General features: G+C 41.4%; 1 protein-coding gene across 1 annotated transcript; it reads left to right on the forward strand.

Annotated features, from left to right (window-relative positions):
- The first annotated feature begins 3,394 nt into the window (after positions 1-3,394).
- On the forward strand, positions 3,395-4,333 carry LOC128647061 (olfactory receptor 13G1-like). The gene has a single exon (XM_053699876.1). The coding sequence runs from the start codon at positions 3,395-3,397 to the stop codon at positions 4,331-4,333; it is 939 nt and encodes a 312-aa protein (XP_053555851.1).
- The last annotated feature ends 13,790 nt before the right edge of the window (positions 4,334-18,123 follow it).

Consider the following 18,123-nt stretch of genomic DNA (forward strand, 5'->3'; position numbering starts at 1 on the left):
GCGCTCTTTCTCCCCCCTCTCTTTTGAGCTCTCTCCTCATCTCTTTTGAGCTCTTTCTCTCCCCCCTAGTCTTTTGCGCTCTCTCCCCTACTCTTTTGCGCTCTCTCCCCCTCTCTTTTGCGCTCTCTCTCCCCCTCTCTTTTGCGCTCTCTCTCTCCCCCTCTCTTTTGCACTCTCTCTCTCCCCCATCTCTTTTGCGCTCTCTCTCTCCCCCATCTCTTTTGCGCTCTCTCTCTCCCCCATCTCTTTTGCTTTCTCCCCCCCCTCTTTCTCTCCCCTCTCTTTTGCGCTCTCTCTCCCCCCTCTCTTTTGTGCTTTCTCTCCTATCTTTGGCGCTCTCTCTACCACCCTTACTTTTGCGCTCTCTCTCCCCCTCTCTTTTGCGCTCTCTCTCCCCTTCTCTTTAGCGCTCACTCTCCACCCTCTCTTTTGCGCTCTCTCTCCCCCCTCTCTTTTGCGCTCTCCCCCCCTCTTTTGTGCTCTTCCTCCCTCTCTTTTGCGCTCTCTCTTCGGCCCTCTCTTTTGCGCTCTCTCCCCCTCTCTTTTGCTGTCTCTCTCCCCCTCTCTCTTTTGCTTTCTCTCCCCCTCCCTCTTTTGCTGTCTCTCTCCCTTTCATCTCTTTTGCTTTCTCCCCCCTCTCTCTCTCCTCTCTCTTTTGCGTTCTCTCTCCCCCCTCTCTTTTGTGCTCTCTCTCCTCTCTTTGGCGCTCTCTCTCCCACCCTTTCTTTTGCGCTCTCTCTCCCCCTCTCTTTTGCGCTCTCTCTCCCCTTCTCTTTAGCGCTCACTCTCCATCCTCTCTTTTGCGCTCTCTCTCCCCCTCTCTTTTGCGCTCCCCCCCCTCTTTTGTGCTCTTCCTCCCTCTCTTTTGCACTCTCTCTTCCGCCCTCTCTTTTGCGCTCAATCCCCCTCTCTTTTACTGTCTCTCTCCCCCTCTCTCTTTTGCTGTCTCTCTCCCCCTCTCTCTTTTGCTGTCTCTCTCCCCCTCTCTTTTGCTGTCTCTCTCCCCCCTCTCTTTTGCTGTCTCTCTCCCCCTCTCTCTTTTGCTGTCTGTCTCTCTCCCCCTCTCTCTGTTGCTGTCTCTCTCCCCCTCTCTCTGTTGCTTTCTCTCTCCCCCTCTCTTTTGCTGTCTCTCTCCCCCTCTCTCTGTTGCTGTCTCTCTCCCCCTCTCTCTGTTGCTGTCTCTCTCCCCCTCTCTTTTGGTGTCTCTCCCCCCCCCCCCCCTCTTTTGCTTCTCTCTCCCCCCTCTCTTTTGCTTCAAATCACTTATGTTTAACTTCTATGTACCTAAATGTAACATCTTATTCAAATGGGCTATGTACATAATATATCATCTTCTTTAAGAATGTTATGTTCACATATATACTATATTAATTGACCATGTAGATTAACTCTTGGTATTTTACATTCAGGTTGTTTAAACAAAATGTGTAATGTATCACTTTAAATTTGCGTAATTAAAAGGCAGGCCTTTGCAGGTGCACAGGTAAGCAGTGATCAAGTGCTACCTGAGCACGAAACATGTCTGCTCTGTGTGCCTGCAATTTCGACCTGGATTACAAATAGTCCTTATGGACTCTTTTTGCTTTTAAATGTCTGAATAAATATATCGTTTTATCCTTCACACTTGGGCTTTGAGCGCTTTTTTTGGTTCTATTTTTGGATCCTATATATATATATATATATATATATATATATATATATATATATATATATATATATATATATATAGGTATGAATATATATTGTAACAAAATAACATCAGATATCTGTAGAAATATATATTTATGAATAAATAGAACATATTCTGCTATGTGAAGAACATTGTAATGTGAAATATTCATATTTTCATTTTATGTTAGCGCACTTGAGAATATGTGATCGTAAATGTGCGTGATTTAGGTGTTAGGGTTTTTTCCCATTTTTTTTGTCTCCATTGACTTCAATAAGGAAATAAGCAATTATTAACAGGATAACCTAAGGTTGATGAGCACAACCTGACTCGCAGTTAAAGGGACAGTCTAGTCCAAAATAAACTTTCATGATTCAGATAGGGCATGTAATTTATAAAAAATGTCCAATTTACTTTTATCACCAATTTTGCTTTGTTCTCTTGGTATTCTTATTTAAAAGCTAAACCAAGGAGGTTTATATGCTAATTTCTTAGACCTTGAAGGCCGCCTCTTTTCTGAATGCATTTTGATAGTTTTCACCACTAGAAAGTGTTAGTTCATGTGTGTCATATAGATAACACTGTGCTCATGCACGTTGAGTTACCTAGGAGCCAGCACTGATTGGCTAAAATGCAAGTCTGTCAAAAGTACTGAAATAAGGGGGCAGTTAGCAGAGGTTTATATACAAGGTAATCACAGAGGTAAAAAGTATATTAACATAACCATCTTGGTTATGCATAACTGGGGAATGGGTAATAATGCGATTATCTATCTTTTTAAACAATAAAAATTCTGGTGTAGACTGTCCCATTAATGCTCAAGTGGGAACGTTAAATAGCACTCCACTTGTAATCTAGCTCTTATTGTATAAAATGTTCCATTAAGAGTTATAATTTATCCTTTAACACTCAGGGTTTTTTTCAATTGCAATCTTTACATAATGTTACGCAAGGTTTGTGTCCTTGCAGAATTAATCTCAGTGGTTTTAGATTAGAGAAAACCATTAGATACATTGTAAATTACCATTTTGTAAAATTATTTCCTTCATCCATTATACGCTAGGTCCCCAAAGCATTTCAACCAGCAGAGGTGTTTATATAAATTATTAGTATTCATAATGGCCATGTGCACTTACATTTTGAAATTTCACAAGGTAAGATAAATATAAGCAATAAACAATGATTTGCACAGTAAATATTATTTTGTATTATTTTATTCAACTGTCTATTTATCCGTAATACATGAAAACATGAACGTACATTTCCGTAACTAAATGCCACAATACTTTACAATTATATATATATATATATGATCAGACAAACAGGACTAGCATATGTTAGAGCTATTTTGAAATGTTAAAGATTAAAATACTGCCAATAAATAATGAAAATGGCTTAATGTATTTGCATGAACAAGGGCTCAACTGCAGTGCTTAACTAATTGATAATTATCAAATAATAGATTATAATCAACCGTCTCTAGATCTTCATGTATGAAGGAATTTAAAGACATAGTTCAATCTTTCCACAAAAATGGGCCAAAATAATTATATAATTAACTTTTAGGTAATCCAGATCACTTTCAGATATTTCTACCAATATTTATTTCTGCTTTGCTTCTTCATCTACAGTACACATTCAGATTGAAATATTTGCTGTCTTTAGTTGAAACCTTTCATCTGTACTTTCACATTTTGGCTAGACCATGAGTGATGATTTATCGGAATGAACACCAATGGGTCATCTGTGTCTGAATTTATTATCCTAGGATTGTCTACTCAACCAGAACATGAAACATTTATATTTATCACATTTCTAATAATTTACATAATTGATTTAATAGGTAATTTAATAATCCTAATTTTGGTCAATATTGATCCTGGTCTTAAAACACCTATGTATTTTTTCCTTGGTTTCTTGTCCTTTCTTGATATTTGCTGTTCTTCAGCTACTTTGCCTAAGATGCTGACTGGCTATATCACTAAAAACAAGACAATTTCATTTTATGGCTGTGTTGCTCAATTATATTTCTTCACGTGGCTCACTAGTACTGAGCTTTTATTGCTTGCGGTTATGGCTTATGATCGATACATCGCAATTGCACACCCACTGCGATATGCTGTAATTATTAGTCAAAGAGTCTGCATCTGTGTGATAACGGTTATTTCAATTATTGGCTCTGTGAATTCTATTGCACATACCTGTTTAACCTTCAGACTTCCTTACTGTGATGATAACAAGATAAATCACTTCTTCTGTGAGATCATGCCTCTGATGAAATTAGCATGTGCAGATACTTACTGGAATGAGATTGCGACTGTTATCTCTGATGTAATTCTTGGTATGTTTTGCTTCCTTCTCACTTGCACATCCTATGTTTTCATTATCAACACTATAATAAAGATACGTTCTGCTGAAGGCAAGCGTAAGGCTTTCTCTACTTGCGCCTCACACATCACAATAGTATCTATGTATTATGGTGCAGTGATTTTCACATATGTGCGTCCAAGATCCAGTCTGTCTTTAGAAACAGATAAAATAGTGTCTGCACTTTATGCTGTATTTACGCCCACTCTCAACCCTATTATTTACAGTCTTAGGAATAAAGAAGTGAAAGTTGCATTCAAAAGAATTGTTAGAATAATAGCTCTCAAATTAGTTTAAATCTGCCTACTAAGAAAGAAATCACAACTTGCACTGTATCAGAATGAGAAATGTTTAGATAATAAAAAAATCACATGCATATTTGTTTTTAATATTTATGTATAACTATAGGTAGCCTTAAAGTATTTTGGGCCAGATTACAAATGGAACGCAAAGGTTTGCGCACAAACGATATTGGGTTTTCTTGATTGTTTGCGCGCAGGTTAAATTGCGCTGGTATAACAAGTTGAAAGTGAATGCAATTGCGTGAGTGAAATCACAATATGTGCTAGAATGATTACCGCGATCTCAGAGCTGTAGATAACTGTTTTGCAAAAAAAAAAGTAGCCAAAAACATATCAAAAATACATTACAAAGTACACTTACACTTTTAATAACACCTATCTAATAAAAATTATTCAAAAAATATTGCACACAAAAGTTATAAGGACTCAATGATATGAGATCTCAGATGTTAGAAAAAAAGGCAGGCAAAGGACTATGTGTGTGTGTACATATGTATTTATATGTGTATAAACTGTATGTATTTACAGGCTTATATACACATTTAAACACATAGATGTACACATATAAACACATTAGAACCCTTTGCAATTAACTAGATGAAAACATGAAAATCCATATTTATGCAATATTCATATTTAATAAAGTTTTATACTGTGTATTTACTCTAAATATTTCACAATCCAATGTTCTGCACATAGCAGCATATTTGTATTTTGAAATAGATATTCCTTTATATATCTGTATATATTTATACCTATATATAATAATCTACATATTGTACCAAAATACCATCAGATAGATGCAGACATATGAATTTATGAATAGATAGAACATATCCTGCTATGTGCAGAAAATTAGAATCTGAAGTATTACTTTTTTTTGTTTGGGTTAGTGTACATGAGAATATGAATTCAGGTTAGCGTGTGAGCTAGGTGGTTTTTTTTTCACTTTTTCTTCTCCATTGACGTCTGTGGGGGAATAGGTTATCTTTTGCATGACAGTCTAATTGCGCTAAAAGTAAGCTTTTTGCACACGCAGGTTAGCATGAGCGCGATAACTTTTTACTTTCAACTCGTAATACCAGCTAAAACTGACATTTTTGTTTTACTTTTAGCACAATTAGCACTATAGCCAGAGGCGTAACTAGAAACCACAGGGCCCAGGTGCAAGAATCTAAGAAAGGACCCCCCACCCCAAAAAAGAGAATTTGATACATATATTTTTTTTAACATTTAACACAGAAAAAAAAATCAGATTTTGTCTGCAAAATGAGATACCCTTTGCCCACAGTCTGTGAGACTGTTACTGTATATAGTGACACTGTTTAACCAACCAGTACTGTATATAGTGAGTCAGTGACACAGTCTGTAATCTGCCGGTGAGATGGCTGGCCTGACCCTACCCGCCCAAGTACTTTATAAAGTGACCACAGTAGTCTGTGACATAGTCCAGCCCCCCTGTACTGTATATAGTGATACTGTATAGTGACACTGTTTACCCCCTCCCCCCATGCTCTAGAAACAAGGTCTGTAATTTGCTGGTTCCACAAACATACACACACACACACATACATACACACACATACATACACACACACACACACACACACACACATACATGCATAAATACACACACAGTCACATACATACATACACACACACACACACACACATAAACACCAATGGGTAAAACAGAAAGACTAACCCCTGTAGTCAGAGACACTAGTAAAGCATCATGTCACACTCACCTGATATCAGTGTAGGCAGTGGCAGGCAATTGCGACCTCTGCACCGACACTATAGTTTCGCCCCTGGCTATAGCAGATGCACAAAATACAGTAATCTAGCGCGTAATAAGCAAATATTTAGGAAATGAAGACTGTGTTTAACGAAGGGCAGTTAGACATTGAAATAAGTTGCATTATACTCGGCTAGATTACAAGTGGAACGCTATTTAGCACTCATGCTTCCCCATTAACATTGCGAGATGGAGGCTTTTTGCGTACGTCTGGTTGCTCTTGTATTATAAGTTAAAAGCAAAAGGTTTGTGCTTTAGTGAAACCCGATGCACACTCACAAAATATCGCAATCTCGTTAACGTATTCTACCCATAGAAGTCAATAGAGAGCGAAAATTGAAAAAATAAAATAAAACCTAAAACTAACCTGATAGGAGTTATGAAAATGTCAAATTCCAATGTTCTTCAAATACAGAATGTATGAAATTTTTAAAATGATTATGCATACTGTAAAAAATATAAATATATTCTTTAGATTAGAAAAAAATGTGGAACAGAGATATATTTCTAGAATATCAATAACAATAATTATAAACAGGGAACAACCATATCGATCATATACAAAAAATCACTGGACTCAAATATGCAGGTTTGAACCTTAAAAGCACAAGTCCCATTATAATGGAGCAATTTGTCCCATGAATATATATGAAGAAAATGCCCCAAGTCTTATTAATAAGATGATTTGAAAATGTCCCAATTATAAGGAGGGACGCAGCAAAAGTCAGTGTGGTTCAGTGGGAGCGTTCAGCAAAAGACCGGAACAGTTCCTCTCTAGGCCCTTGAGCACAGCGTGAGGACTGGCACCGGTACACTCACCCAGAAGAACAGCCAGCATGGAAAAGATAGAGGCTCCTCTCTCTGCCGGACCATGCCATCTCGGCGTTCACAACTCAGAGCGGGTCACTTCCAGTATCATGTGGCTGTTACATCGTTCGTCACGTGATCTCCTGCCAACCAATCGGAATCCTTATCCAGCCGATGTCAACATTTAGAAGCAGCCAGGTACTCCCATGTCACTGCACGATGTTTCCAGCCACAGGCTTCCCATCACTTAGACAGCGGCAGTAAGGTGGCGAATGTAGGCGGCTCCTGAATAGCTCAACCCACTACATACTGACCAAAGATGCTTGATAGATACCGCAATAGGTATAATGCAATTGAACCAGGGTGATATCCAATATGGAAGCTGTTGATAAATGGCAGATACCCCAATCCACCAGGTACAATTGAATAAAATAAAGAAAGTTCAGCAGTCATCCAAGAGTGTATCAAAACAAATGTAATGCTTTATTCCAGGATAAAACAACAGGACAAGCTGTAAAATTTCAGAACAAAGTCTGACCGGTTTCGGTCTCCCTGACCATAATCATAGACTGATTCAAAACATGTGCAACATACATTTAAATGGCATGTAACTTATCCTAATTGGCTAAAAACAACACAATCAGAAATTTTAATCCCATATGTACTGACATCAATATAACTCACTTGTTAAATGGATATACATATACAATAGTTAAACCATATAGACAAAAAGTGATTTAGAGGACAATAATAGACCCTTTTTTTCCCCTCCCCCCTCATTTTTTCCTTCCAGCAAATATTATGTCATTACATAACATATAGATGGTACACAGATGTGATTTATTTATTTAAAAAGGAACATAGAGATATATATATGTGTGCATATATATACATACACATGCATATTTCATCTCATATGGAACACAAAACCTGATAAAATGGGTATTAAAGACATATTCAAGCAAATTCAAATATTTATAATCAAGCTTATATTTAATTAGAGCAAGAATATACAGGGAGTGCAGAATTATTAGGCAAGTTGTATTTTTGAGGATTAATTTTATTATTGAACAACAACCATGTTCTCAATGAACCCAAAAAACTCATTAATATCAAAGATGAATATTTTTGGAAGTAGTTTTTAGTTTGTTTTTAGTTTTAGCTATTTTAGGGGGATATCTGTGTGTGCAGGTGACTATTACTGTGCATAATTATTAGGCAACTTAACAAAAAACAAATATATACCCATTTCAATTATTTATTTTTACCAGTGAAACCAATATAACATCTCAACATTTACAAATATACATTTCTGACATTCAAAAACAAAACAAAAACAAATCAGTGACCAATATAGCCACCTTTCTTTGCAAGGACACTCAAAAGCCTGCAATCCATGGATTCTGTCAGTGTTTTGATCTGTTCACCATCAACATTGCATGCAGCAGCAACCACAGCCTCCCAGACACTGTTCAGAGAGGTGTACTGTTTTCCCTCCTTGTAAATCTCACATTTGATGATGGACCACAAGTTCTCAATGGGGTTCAGATCAGGTGAACAAGGAGGCCATGTCATTAGATTTTCTTCTTTTATATCCTTTCTTGCCAGCCACGCTGTGGAGTACTTGGACGCGTGTGATGGAGCATTGTCCTGCATGAAAATCATGTTTTTCTTGAAGGATGCAGACTTCTTCCTGTACCACTGCTTGAAGAAGGTGTCTTCCAGAAACTGGCAGTAGGACTGGGAGTTGAGCTTGACTCCATCCTCAACCCGAAAAGGCCCCACAAGCTCATCTTTGATGATACCAGCCCAAACCAGTACTCCACCTCCACCTTGCTGGCGTCTGAGTCGGACTGGAGCTCTCTTTCCTTTACCAATCCAGCCACGGGCCCATCCATCTGGCCCATCAAGACTCACTCTCATTTCATCAGTCCAGAAAACCTTAGAAAAATCAGTCTTGAGATATTTCTTGGCCCAGTCTTGACGTTTCAGCTTGTGTGTCTTGTTCAGTGGTGGTCGTCTTTCAGTCTTTCTTACCTTGGCCATGTCTCTGAGTATTGCACACCTTGTGCTTTTGGGCACTCCAGTGATGTTGCAGCTCTGAAATATGGCCAAACTGGTGGCAAGTGGCATCTTGGCAGCTGCACGCTTGACTTTTCTCAGTTCATGGGCAGTTATTTTGCGCCTTGGTTTTTCCACACGCTTCTTGCGACCCTGTTGACTATTTTGAATGAAACGCTTGATTGTTCGATGATCACGCTTCAGAAGCTTTGCAATTTTAAGAGTGCTGCATCCCTCTGCAAGATATCTCACTATTTTTGACTTTTCTGAGCCTGTCAAGTCCTTCTTTTGACCCATTTTGCCAAAGGAAAGGAAGTTGCCTAATAATTATGCACACCTGATATAGGGTGTTGATGTCATTAGACCACACCCCTTCTCATTACAGAGATGCACATCACCTAATATGCTTAATTGATAGTAGGCTTTCGAGCCTATACAGCTTGGAGTAAGACAACATGCATAAAGAGGATGATGTGGTCAAAATACTCATTTGCCTAATAATTCTGCACTCCCTGTATATTAATGCTGAAAGTGGTAAATTAATCTATGTCTAATCCCCTTCTGATAGAGATAGATCATGTGTGAGATATAGAAAAAAGATATATATAGTAATCAATAGATATTAAATCAAATTAATGGCAATATCTTACCATTCATTGGATATATATTTTTAATTTTACATTATCCTCTCGAAACGTACATTAAGATAAAGCAATATTAAAAATATGTTTATCTATCTCCAAGAAACTAGGTAATACAGCACTCCAAAGTTGCTGCTTAATCATCTTTGCCAATAATTAATAATATCGAACTCAGAGTTAAATCCTAGGGGTAACAAACTCTTCATCTTAAATATCCAATAGGTCTCCTGTTTGCACAAAATTGGAAATTTATCTCCACCTCTTGGAGGTTTCCTTATTTGTTCAATAGCTTGCCATCTCAATGTTTTGGTATTTTGACCATGTATTTCAATGAAATGTTTAGATAGTGCTGAACAGGTGACCTTATTGGATATGTAAGATAAATGTTCTTTAATGCGTTTACCAACTTCCCTAGTGGTTCTTCCTAGGTACTGTTTCCGGCAAAGATTACATTCCACCAGATAGATGATGTATGTACTTCTACAATTTATACATCCTTTAGTAGAAAAAGTTTGGCCAGTAACAGTAGATTGGATTATTTCACTGCTCCGAATATGATCGCAGGAACCGCAGTTCGTTTGGCCCCATTTGAATGTCCCATTGTGATGTAACCAAGAACTGATCACTTGTTTGTCACTTCTCAGCATACTGGGTGCTAATATGTTTCCCAAGGTGACATTTCTACGGGGGACAAACATACAGCCATTATCTATGATATGTCTGAGTGACTTATCTCCCATAAGGATAGGAAGATTTGTCTTGACTATGGTACAAACTGCATCGTATTGGTTGGAAAAGGAAGTAATAAACTTAGGTTTATTATCATCCATTTGATTTGCTTTGTTTTGTTTCCCCTTTTTTGTAAGTAAAACATCACATTTTAATTCTTTAATCTCAAAGAAGGCTTTATTAATTGTTTGTTTGGGATATCCCCTAGCAATCATTCTGTCTCTGAGTTGTTTACTTTCAGATAGAAAATCACTTTCAAGGGAACAATTTCGCTTCGCTGTTAAGAACCTACTCTTGGCAATGCCTTTAAATACAAGTCTGGGGTGACTAGAGTGGGCATGTAAAAGACTGTTTGCTGAGATGGGCTTCCTATATAGAGTGGAAACAATTTTTCCACTCCCAATATCGCCTATCAAGGTAATATCTAAGAAATTAATCCTATCCCTGTTCCATTCAGCAGTAAATGCTAGACCAACATCATTGATACTAATATCAGATACAAATTTACTTGCTTCTGATTCATCTGATGACCAGATGATAATCAGGTCATCAATGAACCACTGATATAATACAATGTGATCAATATTACCTCCATAGACGCGGGACCGCTCCCACCACCCCATAAATAGGTTGGCGTAGGAGGGGGCAAACTTCGCCCCCATAGCATTCCCACGTCTCTGGAGGTAATATGTGTCTTGAAACACAAAGAAGTTATGTTCCAATAGGAATCTGACCACTTTGATGAACAATAATCGTTTTTCATCAGTAAGATCTGAATATAGCCTTAGATAGTAGTCAATTGCAGTAAGACCATGTTGATGGGGGATTGAGGAATATAATGAGGTGACGTCTATAGTCAACCAGCAAGTCCTTTTTGCCATGTAATATGTTCCAATAGTTGCAGGACATGGGTAGTGTCTCCCACATAGCTTGGTATTAATTTCACTATTGGCTGTAAAAATTGATCAACCCATTTTGATAGTGGTTCCAACAAGGACCCAATTCCCGCAACTATTGGTCTCCCCTTAACATTTTCAGTACTCTTATGGACTTTCGGGAGATGATGGAAGATTGGGGTCACAGGTTGATCAACCAAAAGATGATCTGCTGTGGCCCCATCCATCAAACCCTCTTCTACAATTTCATCAAGAAGGTGGGATAATTCCTTTTTAAAACTGGCAGTGGGAACTCCTGACAGGACAAGGTAAGTTTCACTATCATTCAATTGTCTGGTGGCTTCAGCAAGGTAATCAACCCTGTCCAAAACCACCACACCCCCCCCCCCCCCCTTGTCAGATTGTCTAATGATATTCTTTAGATTATTTAGAATATTTCACAGTTTGTATAATAATTTAAAGTTATTTCTATAAATTTTTAAAAATATTTTATACTTAAAATTTACATAGTGTGCATTGAAGATAGCAATTTCTTATATGCACTTACACGACCGCGTTAGCCCTAAGTTTTGAACCCTGATGCGCTTTATGCATATTTTACATTTCTATGTTCTTCACATTGAAAATAATGTACAGTTTTTTCTGAGTGCTATTTAGCACCCAGGGCTGGCATGTTGCTGGGTCATAGGATGTGTACCTGGTTTGCCTGGCTTAGAGAGCCTGCATTGTGTGGGGGACTCAGGTGTTGGAAAGGATCTTGATGTGGTGCCTGAGCTTATCCCATTTGGCCAGATGCGGTGACTAACCTTTCCATTTTAAATCTTAGCTGTGAACTAGCTGGTGAGTGCTGGGTTTCCTTTATGTGTTGTATTTGTTTTGTAATCCCCCATGATTCTTGCACCCACTCTTGTCTAGGGTTACCTGCCTATGACTCTGGTGATGGCACATCTTTTTGTGAGTGCTATTTAGCACCCAGGGCTGGCATGTTGCTGGGTCATGGGATGTGTACCTGGTCCGGTTTTGGAGTGCAGTCCCCCTTCCGTGTTTTGTATGTTGCTGGGTGATTACATATACCTGTGCACCCCTCCCTTGTTCCCAGTTTGTCTGTCTTAGAGAGCCTGCACTGTGTGGCTGTGTTAGGGACTCAGGTGTTGGAAAGGACCTTGATGTGGTGACTGAGCTTATTCCATTTGGCCAGATGCGGTGACTAACCTTTCCATTTTAAATCTTAGCTGGTGAGTGCTGGGTTTCCTTTATGTGTTGTATTTGTTTTGTAATCCCCATGGTTCTTGCACCAACTCCTGTCTGGGGTTAACTGTCTGGGGTTAACTGCCTATGACTCTGGTGACGGCACAGCTTTTTGTGAGTGCTATTTAGCACCCAGGGCTGGCATGTTGCTGGGTCATGGGATGTGTACCTGGTCCGGTTTTGGAGTGAAGCCCCCCTTCCATGTTTTGTATGTTGCTGGATGATTACATATACCTGTGCACCTGTCCCTTATTCCCAGTTTGTCTGGCTTAGAGAGCCTGCATTGTGTGGCTGTGTTAGGGACTCAGGTGTTGGAAAGGACCTTGACATGGTGCCTGAGCTTATCCCATTTGGCTAGATGTGGTGACTAACCTCTCCATTTTAAATCTTAACTGTGAGCTAGCTGGTGACTGCTAGGTTTCCTTTATGTGTTGTATTTGTTTTGTAATCCCCATGGTTCTTGCAACCACTCCTGTCTGGGGTTAGCTTCCTATGACTATGGTGACGGCACATCTTTTTGTGAGTGCTATTTAGCACCCAGGGCTGGCATGTTGCTGGGTCATGGGATGTGTACCTGGTCTGGTTTTGGAGTGCAGTCCCCCTTCCTTGTTTTGTATGTTGCTGGGTTATTACATATACCTGTGAACCCCTCCCTTGTTCCCAGTTTGTCTGGCTTAAAGAGCCTGCATTGTGTGGCTGTGTTAGGGACTCTGGTATTGGAATGGACCTTGATGTGCTGCCTGAGCTTATCCCATTTGACCAGATGTGGTGACTAACCTATCCATTTTAAATCTTAGCTGTGAGCTAGCTGGTGAGTGCTGGGTTTCCTTTATGTGTTGTATTACCCCCCATGGTTCTTGCACCCACTCCTGTCTGGGGTAAACTGCCTATGACTCTGGTGACGGCACAGCTTTTTGCGAGTGCTATTTAGCACCCAGGGCTGGCATGTTGCTGGGTCATAGGATGTGTACCTGGTTTGTCTGGCTTAGACAGCCTGCATTGTGTGGCTGTGTTAGGGACTCAGGTGTTGGAAAGGATCTTGACGTGGTGCCTGAGCTTATCCCATTTGGCCAGATGCGGTGACTAACCTTTCCATTTGAAATCTTAGCTGTGAGCTAGCTGGTGAGTGCTGGGTTTCCTTTATGTGTTGTATTTGTTTTGTAATCCCCCATGGTTCTTGCACCCACTCCTATCTAGGGTTAACTGCCTATGACACTGGTGACAGCACAGCTTTTTGTGAGTGCTATTTAGCACCCAGGGCTGGCATGTTGCTGGGTCATGGGATGTGTACCTGGTCCAGTTTTGGAGTTCAGTCCCCCTTCCGTGTTTTGTATGTTGCTGGGTGATTACATATACCTGTGCATCCCTCCCTTGCTCCCAGTTTGTCTGGCTTAGAGATCCTGCACTGTGTGACTGTGTTAGGGACTCAGGTGTTGGAAAGGACCTTGATGTGGTGCCTGAGCTTATCGCATTTGGCCAGATGCGGTGACTAACCTTTCCATTTTAAATCTTAGCTGGCGAGTGCTGGGTTTCCTTTATGTGTTGTATTTGTTTTGTAATATCCATGGTTCTTGCACCCACTCCTGTCTACGGTTGACTGCCTGTGACACTAATGATGGCACAGCTTTTTGTGACTGCTATTTAGCACCCAGGGCTGGCATGTTGCTGATTCATGGGATGTGTATCTGGTCCAGTTTTGGAGTGCAGTCCCCCTTCCTTGTTTTGTATTTTGCTGGGTGATTACATATACCTGTGCACACCTCCCTTGTTCCCAGTTTGTCTGGCTTAGAGAGCCTGCATTGTGTGGCTGTGTTAGGGACTCAGGTGTTGGAAAGGACCTTGATGTGGTGCCAGAGCTTATCCCATTTGGCTAGATGTGGTGACTAACCTTTCCATTTTAAATCATAACTGTGAGCTAGCTGGTGAGTGCTAGGTTTCCTTTATGTGTTGTATTTGTTTTGTAATTCCCATGGTTCTTCCAACCACTCCTGTCTGTGGTTAGCTTCCTATGACTCTGGTGACGGCACATCTTTTTGTGTTTGCTATTTAGCACCCAGGGCTGGCATGTTGCTAGGTCATGGGATGTGTACCCGGTCCGGTTTTGGAGGGCAGTCCCCCTTCCTTGTTTTGTATGTTGCTGGGTTATTACATATACCTGTGAACCCCTCCCTTGTTCCCAGTTGGTCTGGCTTAGAGAGCCTGCAATGTGTGGCTGTGTTAGGGACGCAGGTATTGGAAAGGACCTTGATTTTCTGCCTGAGCTTATCCTATTTGGTCAGATGCGGTGACTAACCTATCCATTTTAAATCTTAGCTGTGAGCTAGCTGGTGAGTGCTGGGTTTCCTTTATGTGTTGTATTTGTTTTGTAACCCCCCATGAATCTTGCACCCACTCCTGTCTGGGGTTAACTGCCTATGACTCTGGTGACGGCACAGCTTTTTGCGAGTGCTATTTAGCACCCAGGGCTGGCATGTTGCTGGGTCATAGGATGTGTACCTGGTTTGTCTGGCTTAGACAGCCTGCATTGTGTGGCTGTATTAGGGACTCAGGTGTTGGAAAGGATCTTGAAGTGGCGCCTGAGCTTATCCCATTTGGCCAGATGCGGTGACTAACCTTTCCATTTTAAATCTTAGCTGTGAGCTAGCTGGTGAGTGCTGGGTTTCCTTTATGTGTTGTATTTGTTTTGTAACCCCCCATGAATCTTGCACCCACTCCTGTCTGGGGTTAACTGCCTATGACTCTGGTGACGGCACAGCTTTTTGTGAGTGCTATTTAGCACCCAGGGCTGGCATGTTGCTAGGTCATGGGATGTGTACCTGGTCCGGTTTTGGAGTGCAGTCCCCCTTCCGTGTTTTGTATGTTGCTGGGTGATTACATATACTTGTGCACCCCTCCCTTGTTCCCAGTTTGTCTGGCTTAGAGATCCTGCACTGTGTGGCTATGTTAGGGACTCAGGTGTTGGAAAGGACCTTGATGTGGTGCCTGAGCTTATCCCATTTGGCCAGATGCGGTGACTAACCTCTCCATTTTAAATCTTAGCTGGCGAGTGCTGGGTTTCCTTTATGTGTTGTATTTGTTTTGTAATCCCCATGGTTCTTGCACCAACTCCTGTCTGGGGTTAACTGCCTATGACTCTGGTGACGGCACAGCTTTTTGTGAGTGCTATTTAGCACCCAGGGCTGGCATGTTGCTGGGTCATGGGATGTGTACCTGGTCCGGTTTTGGAGTGAAGCCCCCCTTCCATGTTTTGTATGTTGCTGGATGATTACATATACCTGTGCACCTGTCCCTTATTCCCAGTTTGTCTGGCTTAGAGAGCCTGCATTGTGTGGCTGTGTTAGGGACTCAGGTGTTGGAAAGGACCTTGACATGGTGCCTGAGCTTATCCCATTTGGCTAGATGTGGTGACTAACCTCTCCATTTTAAATCTTAACTGTGAGCTAGCTGGTGACTGCTAGGTTTCCTTTATGTGTTGTATTTGTTTTGTAATCCCCATGGTTCTTGCAACCACTCCTGTCTGGGGTTAGCTTCCTATGACTATGGTGACGGCACATCTTTTTGTGAGTGCTATTTAGCACCCAGGGCTGGCATGTTGCTGGGTCATGGGATGTGTACCTGGTCTGGTTTTGGAGTGCAGTCCCCCTTCCTTGTTTTGTATGTTGCTGGGTTATTACATATACCTGTGAACCCCTCCCTTGTTCCCAGTTTGTCTGGCTTAAAGAGCCTGCATTGTGTGGCTGTGTTAGGGACTCTGGTATTGGAATGGACCTTGATGTGCTGCCTGAGCTTATCCCATTTGACCAGATGTGGTGACTAACCTATCCATTTTAAATCTTAGCTGTGAGCTAGCTGGTGAGTGCTGGGTTTCCTTTATGTGTTGTATTACCCCCCATGGTTCTTGCACCCACTCCTGTCTGGGGTAAACTGCCTATGACTCTGGTGACGGCACAGCTTTTTGCGAGTGCTATTTAGCACCCAGGGCTGGCATGTTGCTGGGTCATAGGATGTGTACCTGGTTTGTCTGGCTTAGACAGCCTGCATTGTGTGGCTGTGTTAGGGACTCAGGTGTTGGAAAGGATCTTGACGTGGTGCCTGAGCTTATCCCATTTGGCCAGATGCGGTGACTAACCTTTCCATTTGAAATCTTAGCTGTGAGCTAGCTGGTGAGTGCTGGGTTTCCTTTATGTGTTGTATTTGTTTTGTAATCCCCCATGGTTCTTGCACCCACTCCTATCTAGGGTTAACTGCCTATGACACTGGTGACAGCACAGCTTTTTGTGAGTGCTATTTAGCACCCAGGGCTGGCATGTTGCTGGGTCATGGGATGTGTACCTGGTCCAGTTTTGGAGTTCAGTCCCCCTTCCGTGTTTTGTATGTTGCTGGGTGATTACATATACCTGTGCATCCCTCCCTTGCTCCCAGTTTGTCTGGCTTAGAGATCCTGCACTGTGTGACTGTGTTAGGGACTCAGGTGTTGGAAAGGACCTTGATGTGGTGCCTGAGCTTATCGCATTTGGCCAGATGCGGTGACTAACCTTTCCATTTTAAATCTTAGCTGGCGAGTGCTGGGTTTCCTTTATGTGTTGTATTTGTTTTGTAATATCCATGGTTCTTGCACCCACTCCTGTCTACGGTTGACTGCCTGTGACACTAATGATGGCACAGCTTTTTGTGACTGCTATTTAGCACCCAGGGCTGGCATGTTGCTGATTCATGGGATGTGTATCTGGTCCAGTTTTGGAGTGCAGTCCCCCTTCCTTGTTTTGTATTTTGCTGGGTGATTACATATACCTGTGCACACCTCCCTTGTTCCCAGTTTGTCTGGCTTAGAGAGCCTGCATTGTGTGGCTGTGTTAGGGACTCAGGTGTTGGAAAGGACCTTGATGTGGTGCCAGAGCTTATCCCATTTGGCTAGATGTGGTGACTAACCTTTCCATTTTAAATCATAACTGTGAGCTAGCTGGTGAGTGCTAGGTTTCCTTTATGTGTTGTATTTGTTTTGTAATTCCCATGGTTCTTCCAACCACTCCTGTCTGTGGTTAGCTTCCTATGACTCTGGTGACGGCACATCTTTTTGTGTTTGCTATTTAGCACCCAGGGCTGGCATGTTGCTAGGTCATGGGATGTGTACCCGGTCCGGTTTTGGAGGGCAGTCCCCCTTCCTTGTTTTGTATGTTGCTGGGTTATTACATATACCTGTGAACCCCTCCCTTGTTCCCAGTTGGTCTGGCTTAGAGAGCCTGCAATGTGTGGCTGTGTTAGGGACGCAGGTATTGGAAAGGACCTTGATTTTCTGCCTGAGCTTATCCTATTTGGTCAGATGCGGTGACTAACCTATCCATTTTAAATCTTAGCTGTGAGCTAGCTGGTGAGTGCTGGGTTTCCTTTATGTGTTGTATTTGTTTTGTAACCCCCCATGAATCTTGCACCCACTCCTGTCTGGGGTTAACTGCCTATGACTCTGGTGACGGCACAGCTTTTTGCGAGTGCTATTTAGCACCCAGGGCTGGCATGTTGCTGGGTCATAGGATGTGTACCTGGTTTGTCTGGCTTAGACAGCCTGCATTGTGTGGCTGTATTAGGGACTCAGGTGTTGGAAAGGATC

The sequence above is a fragment of the Bombina bombina genome, chromosome 2, assembly GCF_027579735.1.
Source record: "Bombina bombina isolate aBomBom1 chromosome 2, aBomBom1.pri, whole genome shotgun sequence".
NCBI classification, from domain to species: domain Eukaryota; kingdom Metazoa; phylum Chordata; class Amphibia; order Anura; family Bombinatoridae; genus Bombina; species Bombina bombina.